The sequence below is a fragment of the Symsagittifera roscoffensis genome, chromosome 1 (assembly GCF_963678635.1).
Source record: "Symsagittifera roscoffensis chromosome 1, txSymRosc1.1, whole genome shotgun sequence".
Lineage (NCBI taxonomy): Eukaryota > Metazoa > Xenacoelomorpha > Acoela > Convolutidae > Symsagittifera > Symsagittifera roscoffensis.
In genome coordinates, this window is record NC_087062.1 from 89207158 (window position 1) to 89216269 (window position 9112).

At 36.1% G+C, this 9112-nt stretch overlaps 1 protein-coding gene across 1 annotated transcript; it reads left to right on the top strand.

Annotated features, from left to right (window-relative positions):
• Positions 1–5299: 5299 nt before the first annotated feature.
• On the top strand, positions 5300–7198 carry LOC134851832 (33 kDa inner dynein arm light chain, axonemal-like). Its single transcript, XM_063868089.1, has 2 exons — positions 5300–5926; positions 6236–7198. Exons 1-2 carry the CDS (start codon positions 5315–5317, stop codon positions 6392–6394), a joined length of 771 nt encoding a protein of 256 aa, XP_063724159.1. The 5' UTR covers positions 5300–5314; the 3' UTR covers positions 6395–7198.
• Positions 7199–9112: the final 1914 nt, after the last annotated feature.

A 9112-nucleotide genomic window follows, 5' to 3' on the forward strand; every position in this document is an offset into this window, starting at 1 on the left:
GTTTCGCCTTTGTGTTTAAAAACACAGAGATTTCCTTTTTTTAGCCAAAAGGAAGAAAATTTTTGTCAGAATTTTACTAATTAGGTTTTCCAAGTTGTTAAGAGAAAACTTTGCTTTTAAAAACCGAACCACATCAAGTTGATCTCAGAGTCAAGAAAGAGTTAAGTTAGTTGTTTCATCTCATTTAGTCTAAAAAGCAAAAACAACCAACTGTTTTTTCCTCAGCACTGGAATTTTTTTAAATTTTTTATTACAAATCGCTCGAATCACGAGTGAAAGGATCTCGCTACTCAACGCCAATTAACATATTTTTGTACTGCCTGAAATCACGTGTTCTGTTAATATAAAGTTCCCTCCTCATATTCTTGTGGTCTTAACAAATACTTTTTTACGAATTTTATATATCAATGCAACTGATTTGGTTCCGTTTATGTTTTTTTTTTGAGATTTTTTCTTTCGCTCAAAGTATCTTTATCTTCTGAAAACGCGTCTTTGGTTTTGCCAAAAACTACGATTGTTAGGAAACAGAGTTTGATTTTCATAGCTATTATATAAATGGTTTTGCTCAGATTTTATTCTAGCCCATATTTTGTTTCTTCGATTGGATCATTAAAAGTGTCTAGAAAAGTCTTGTGAGGACGAACAAGCCGCAGAAATCTCCCAAAAGCTGCAAGCGCCTTCACAACAACAACATAAGTCTTGTATTACAATTAGATTAAATGAACCACGCACAAGGTTTTTTTTGCAGTTTTTTTTTCGAACATAAGACTAGTTTTTTTTTCAAACCAATCATGTTAAAGTAAGGTGTCATTTTATTAGTTTCAATTAAAATTGTAGAATGTTACTTGTCAGAGGTGGCAGCCCACACTATGATTGACCTGTGGCCTCTGCTGACGATGACGTCATTCATTCGGACTCCTCTGCAGTCGAACACTGCCGACCAGCAAATGTCGGAGTCCCGAACCACCGGAGACATGCGACCCCCCTTGCCAGACTCATCTTTGTCATGCATTGTAGTATCGTTACAAGTACAGTGACTTGACTAAAGTTCAGGCTATAATATATGAAAAAAAAATACAAAACTAACGACGATTAGCTTATCAATGAGATTTGGAGATTTGTATCAATGTCTACTACCGAATATTAATGGTTTTTTAACAATTTGAATACACTCACATTGACTCGTTAATATTCAAATCCCCGCGCTTTGAAGCGCTTTTTACTTTTTAAGGAATTGACCATAAACAGTTTAACCTGAAATATCTTAAATTGTCTGGTTCTATCAGAAAAAAAAATACCCAGAATTCAATTTATAGGAACTTTTCGTACGCTTTCTCTTTGATAATTCTAGTTTTTTCTTAATTCTATTGAATAGATTTTACCTGTTTTTTTTTTGTGTTTTCTCTTGGTTTTTACAGCTCCAGTTTGGAACACTTTGTGTATGTTTTTTTTTTTGGTTTTTAGCTGAATTGATTAATTTTGAGCGAGTCGATAATTTTGATTTGATTTGTTGCACTCACATGAAACTACTGTGCCCTAATAATGGCAGAAAACTATGCTTAAAACTGTTTAACTGTCAGCACAGTTAGTTATCCATTTCCTATTACCTTTTTTCCAAGTTTAAGAGCACTTTTTTCCAAGTTTTGTGCTCTTTCCAAGTTTAAGAGCACATCATATGCTTTTTTTGCTGTCTCAGTTTTACAAACTTTTTCATAAAATTTCACCTGACGTCGCTCCATTAGTGCTTGAGTTGCTTCTTGTTTGTGCTTTAGATAGTCAGCTGACAACTTATTCAGGAACGACAGAATGTATTTTTTTGGAAATACTCCGTGCGCGATTTCTGGTAACTCGTCATTTGGATAAAGTGTTCGTCTGAAAAGAATAAGAAATGATTCCCGGTCTTCTTAATTCGCTGCGTTAAGGTTGTACTGGAAATATAGCTCTCATTAATTAGTGTCCATTTGTATTTTTAAATTTTTCAAATCAAATGCTCATAACAAAAATAAATACAAATTTTTAAAAATATATATATATATATATATATTTTGAACTGGAGTCATCGATATCTTAATTTAATTTTAAAAGGAGTTTTCAAAAATTATTTTTCCGGTGAAATTTTTAGCTGACACGTATTCCTTGTTTCTGTAAGTTTAATGCTTTGTTAAGCCTCTTTAGTTCTCCCATCATGGGAGAACTAAAAGCGCTGAACAAGACATTTAATTTGAAAAGAAGAAACACGGGTGTACCTACATATTTTTATCTCCATAAAATCTTTATTTGTCAATTTAATTTATTGACCAGCTGATTTCCCTCGGTACACGCTCTCAGATCAAAATTAGAATATACTGGAAAAAATTAAACGCGCTAACTTAATATTATAAAAGGTCAGAACGAACTTTAGTGGTGGCTTTGTTTTACTTAGTTGTAGCAATTTTTTTTAAGCTTTAACTGAGCCAACAAATCGTAGCATTTAAAAACTTTTTAGTCCAAAAAAGGGGAAATTAAACCCAACAAAAACATATTTCTATCACTGAAAAACTACTTCTTTGGTGCTTTTATTCGACGCTCTTTGCTCGTTTTTTACCAGATCGTTTTTTTACCTCTATGTTCGTTTTACAATGCCAGATTAGTAAAATCTAAATGGATATTTCACGTACTTATCGGTAGACTCTGGTTAGAAAGTTCCAAATTTCTCTCATCTGAAGTAAAATTTCATCGGCTTAGAATTTTTTTAATGCAACTTCTATGTGGTGCGATTTCATGTTCAAACGCTTTCTGTAGAGAAACTAAGAAAGTCCTACAAAAGGTTCGATTGCGTTGTTCTTTCTCCAGTTAATATTGGTACCAAAAGTGCCTTCAGAAAATTTTATGCGTCGGTCAGCTAAAAACGGATGTCATAAAATGGTGCCCAGGAAGTCGTCGTCTTGAGAATGGGCGTTGACCTCTTAAGTCCTTTTCTTTTTACGAACGTATAAAATCGACTTTATATTATATTTAAAAACGAATGCAAGTGCTGCAACCGGGTACTACTTTTTTTCCCGCAAGTAACTGTGTTCACAGGATGAGTCAAATTGGTGTTCATCTCCAAATGCTCATTCTACTCGAAATCTGTTTTTATTATTTTGGTTGCAAATTGACCAACTCGGATTTCTGTATATCTGTTTTGTTTTTTCCTATTTTTTCTCTAGCTCGGCTGATAAGTTCGGTTCATATTATTTATGTTGTCTGCTTTGTTACCGCTTTGTCAATTTTCTTTCGATGCTTAACTAGCATTCAATTGTCTTACTTGGCATCTTTTTCTTCGACAGAATTTTGCTCAAGACTTAATCAAGAGAAAGATATGAAAATTTCGGTAGATCATTTTTTTCGACATTAAAAAAATTGATTTTTTTTTCGGCGATTTTGGTCTTAATTCTTGTCTGATAGTTTGCCATGATATGTTTGTTGTTTCGCAAGTAGAGTGAAGCCTCTATCTCGTTGATATTAGTTTTCGTGTTTATCAATTCATTTTTAATTTGAAGAGAACTAAAAATGAAGTAAAAGTGGAATAACTGCAGTTGGAACATTCTCTGCTATTTGCACAGCAAGCAACCTTTTTTTCCCATTGGTAATAACTGTAAATGAAGATTTTACCATCGGAATTTTTTTTAAATGTGAACCTTTAAATGATCTTGGAAGAAGTGACGAAAAAATGGTATATACTAAAAGTAGCTTTTTTAAAATTTCAACTTACTTTAGAACGGCCTCACTGGTCGCACCAGATGAGTTTAAGCCAGAAGTAGCTTTCTCATAGAGTAATTTCAGATAAGGTACACCGTCTGTTCGTCACGCTATCTTATTTTCGGCCGGATAGATTCGTGCGATTTCTTATAGTCTAATGCCATTTTGGATCTTCCTCTTATATCTCCTAGTCTCAATAGATCTAGTGTATACTGGTATTTGCGCGTTAGTCTTGGAGGTTGTCCAAAAGGAGAACAACTGCAGTCTAAGATTTATTAAAATTGTTCTGGTGCTGAAACTACAAATAGTTTCAGCACTTACAAGTAAGTGTCAATGTTAGTGATGGAATATGATTGGTTAGTTAGTATTATTTTATAGAGATAGTTTTATCAATAATATAATTGGTTTATAAATAGTAGTCCAGAACTGGTTCCACCTTCTTTGATAAAACTTTGGGAATTAATTATGACTTTTCTTTAAAATGTTATCTTGGTTTATTTTTTTTCCTGTGTATTTTTTTGTTTTATTGAGCATTTTTCAGACGTTGAGTTAACCCATTTTTATTCAGTTTTTCAATACTAATACTTTCGTCCGCTGGGGCTTCGATTACTTCTATGGCTTCAGTTACTTCGGTTACTTCCACGGGACGAATGTGATCGGCCAGGTGAACGCGATGAGTGCGATCGGCCAGGTGAACGCGAGGAAGGTGATCGGCCAGGTGAACGTGGTGATCTACCTCTTTTTGGTCCCATAAATTGCAGCTGGCAGTGACTGATCCACCGGTGCTTCAGGCTTTCCGGATTGACGTCTCCCGGAATCGTGACTGCCTGGTAAAACTGCACCTCGTGACATCCACTGGTTGGAGGAGGGCTTCCTTGGAATTTGTGGGAGGTGCTGGCCCAGACAACTATCTCCCGATTTCGCAGCTGTGATTGCACTTCATTTCGCCGAACACCTCCGCAGTCAAAAGTTGCCGACCAGTTGTAGGCAGTATTGTGAGTTTGAGGCGGATGGTGCGTACGTCCCGACATTTTAGGATGATCTTCGGTTTATGTTCAGTTGTTTTTATCCAAAGCAGTTTAAGCTGATACCTGAAAAGGGTTTAAATGTCTCGTGATTGTTTTCGATGAGGAACACAAATACTATGACTCAATTTCCCAAACTGAGGATAGTATTTTGCCTCTTTCTTAGTCAGTATCGACACTTCTTTCTTGGTTTCAGAAACTATCTTGCAGGAAGCCCAAATTATCTACTTGGTTTTTCATGACTTCTTACTTAATTGAGTCTTACCATTGTTTTAAAGTCATCGACGGTTAAAAAAGACTATGTTTGTTGTTCGACGTCGTCATTGCATATGCTTCATTTGATGCACAATACGTAAACGCGACGATTTCCAGTGTAGAATCATCTACCAAAACATTAAAAGATCTCTCAAATGGATTGAATATTCAGATCCAATCTTGATATTTAAAAATTCAATCGCATTTAAAATTTAAAAACAGCTCTCCAAGTTATTAGATAAATTTTGTTTTTTAGATTGAATATTTTTCTTGTTTCTATTTGATTTCATTTTCAGATTTGATTTGCTTTCGCAATGATTCCTCCCAACAGCAGTTTAGTCAGATACGACAACCCGGTTCTTGTCAGCCGAAACAACGACAAGAAATCGCCCAAGTCGACTCAGCTGAAAACCACACCTCAAATTCCCACCAATGGGGGCCCAGTACCGTCTGCCGGATCCGGCCTCAAAGGCCAGGTTCCAGACTCTAAACAACAGCAGACAGAGGAGATCCTGAACACAATTCTGCCTCCAAAAGAGTGGCAAGAGAATAACCAGTTGTGGATCCAACAAGTGTCCAGTACTCCTGCAACTCGTCTGGACGTCGTCAATTTGCAGGAACAACTTGACACTAAACTGCAGCAAAGACAGGCCAGGGAAACCGGAATTTGCCCTGTGCGTCGTGAGCTCTACTCGCAGTGTTTTGACGAGCTAATCCGACAGGTGACTATCAACTGTTCCGAGCGAGGTCTGCTACTCCTAAGAGTTCGAGACGAGATCAACATGACGATCAAGGCGTACCAGACTCTGTACGAGTCGAGTGTGGCGTTCGGGATGCGCAAGGCTCTCATGGCGGAACAGGGAAAGTCGGACATGGAGAAACGAATTGAAGAGTTGGAGCAGGAGAAGCGAGACTTGGAACGACAGGTTAGACTTCTTAATGCTTACTTCATAAATACTTCAACAAGATTTTTGCCTCAGACGTGCAAAACAAAACACCAATTTTTTGGTTTTGACGGGCTCAATTTTTTAGCAACTGTATCAGTCATTTTTTATTTTCTTATAATCGATTCTTACAGAGATTTAATAACTGCTCTCATAAATTTTTACTTCGGTTAGGCAATTTTAGAAACAGCAAAGAGAATTCTAATGAGGTCGGATAAAGTGTATCAAACTATTTTAAAAATTAACTTTATTGCATTACTTAACATGGACCAAATTTCTCTGTTTGAATAGGTGAACGAGTTGAAGGCAAAGTGTGAGGCGATCGAGAAGCGGGAGGCGGAGAGACGTCAAGTGGAAGAGAAGAAGCACTCGGAGGAGATCCAGTTCCTGAAGAGGACCAACCAGCAGCTCAAACAACAGCTCGAGGGCATCATCTCCCCCAAGAAGTAGACCGCCACCCTGAAATATAACCAAACCCCCCTCCCCTTTCTCCATCTGCCTCCTGAATTCAAACTCATATTGACTGACCTACTTTACTCGTTGGAATTAGTTAGGGTATTTTCGGTTATAATCCCCCTCTCCCTAAATGGATAAATTTGGCAACTCAAATTTTGAGTTGAAATTGAAAGCGAGTCAAATAAACAATTAAATGCCACTCGGGGTTATAACCGAAAAGACCCATTAGTTATAGTTGAGATCTACTTGTGGGCGCAATTTCAATTTCGTTCAACAAATCGAAGCGTAGTTCAATAATTGTTCATTTGCCAAAATTTTTCAATTTTCTAGCTGAAACTAAATCATGAAAAAGGGTCAGAAAATCGTCAAAATATAATTAGATTCAAAAACGCTGGATTTGAACAATTAAAGCTTTGAAGGTCATTGATCTTCGCTCTTAGTTGACATTGACTATAGTCGGAGAGTTGTCAAACGTCAAACCAATATTTTGGAAAAAAAATCAAATTAATGCAGAAAATTCTGGTTTCCTAAGACCATGAGAACTATTTCTTAAAGCCGCAAAAACGACGAAAAATTTTATTTTCTGCGGTGTGAAATCCAATCATACTTAACATTTTGAGGATGATAAACCGGCAACTCTCGATCTAGGAAGCGGTTTTTGATCAACTTACAACACTTTATGCTTCATATTTTGTATTTCAGTTTGAGATCATGATATACTCGATTTGTGTCAAAATTTTATTATATCAGTTATGGTACCACACATATCATATAACGAATAATTTTTTTTATATACAATAGTTTTGATGGTGTTTAAAAGTGTTTTGCAAGGTGTTTTGAATCTAGTCGCGTTTTACTCTCGTACCCACCCCCCCCCCACCCTGCAAAAAAAATACAATCAATTTCATTAATCAAGTTTCATGTTGAGGTTCCTATTTTTTCAATTAAATTCTTTTCTTCCGGAAAACCGTATGTGTTGTCCAAATTAATGATTTTTATACCTAACTGTTTTTTCAAAAGCTTATTTTTAGGCATGTATTTAAACTTTAGTAAGCGGGGGAATTTTCAAAATTGAGCGGTTTCGAGCTATTTAGAATGGAGAAACCCTCATGGATCATGGGGTACTAAATCTAATTCGAGCTGCAGACAAAAAGTCTCTAAAAAGTTTTGTTGGTGTCGAGAATTAACCGTCGGATATTTGCCCGTAGATTGTGAAGTACAACTTATTTTAATTGCCAAATTATTATAAAAGCCAAATTTTAATAGCCAAATAGCCTGGATTTTTTAAAATTAGTCGTATGGTACAAAAAAGAGACATTTAGGAACCCGGGTTGACAAAAATTGCATATTGTACAATTTCCAATTGCATGCTATGAAAAAATTTTATCATACAGTTTCATACATTTTCATGGACTGAAAAAATTGTATGAAAAGAGCAAAGTCAGCATTTTTTCCATACAATGGAATTTTATAATAAGCATTTTTGCCACTTTCTGCATTTCAGGGGCGGATCTAGGATTTTCTCGAGAGGGGGCGGATGTTCAAAAAAGTTTGGAAGATTTTGTCGACCTTATTTTTAGGTCGACCAGATTGGCTTTTTGACCTCTCCCAAAGCACTACAAAGACCATGTTTTGGCCAAATATTCTGCGCCGCAGCCAAAATTTTGAACAAACAGGCCAAAAAAGGTGTCTTTGAGCAATTTTTGGAAAATTTTGACCAAAAAAAAATCGCGTTTTCTCGGCGCGCGTTCCCCCCTCAAAGTTATTTTGGCACCAAAGGCACCATTAGAAAATTTTTAGGGTCTAACCAAAAATGGATATCTCAGAATAGTACAAAGGGGGACTCTTTGGGTCGGCAGGGGTCGAATCTCTGAGAGAGGGAGCGTCCGCCCCCCACCCTAAATCCGCCCCTGCTACAATTAAATAACAAGCCTTTTGCCATAATTTTTATTGCAAAAATTTTATGAAAATAGCAAGGGCATTTTTTTGTACTATGGAATTGTGTGATAAGTATTCTTTCCATACTATGAAATTGTACGATAAGCAATTTTTTCATATATCGTGGGAACAGTGCAAATCGCGTTCCTGTGGTGAAAGAAAGTGAAAAGTTAGTGAAAATAACTGAAATTTATCATAGAAGCTTTCATATGCTTGTATATCAACTGGTGCTTCTGAAATAATATGATCATGCTTTTTATCAAAAATATTAAATGTAAATACATATGGTGTTTTAATAAAAAAAATTTTGGTTAGTTGCGGGTTTGTGAAGCGATCTTCATCTAAAAATTGATCTTGGTTAGGACGGATAATATTATGATCGTAGTATTCTATTGAAAAATCGTTAGCTCGGGGTGCGGTGAATGTTTTTAATAACTTTTTATATCCAACGTAAGTAAATTGTCGAGGTGTTAATGATGTGGTGAGTCTATATAGTATATTTTTGTTTTTTTTCCATATTTTCAGTAGTGTTAGCTAATGGTAGGCAAAGGGGGTTAGTATAATTGTAGTGAGTAAATTGTGAGATAGTATGAAAAACTGAAATATCTGAGTTAGTATCAGAATTCATGCTTGATGGTATATTAATAATTGGAGAATCGGGTGGCGGGAAAGCAAAAAGTGGGGTAATTGGGATTTGAGTTTGGAGGTTGGCTGGGTGGGAATTTGAGCGATGGAGGGATCCAAGTTGTCGGCTCATCGTGGGCTAAAAAAATA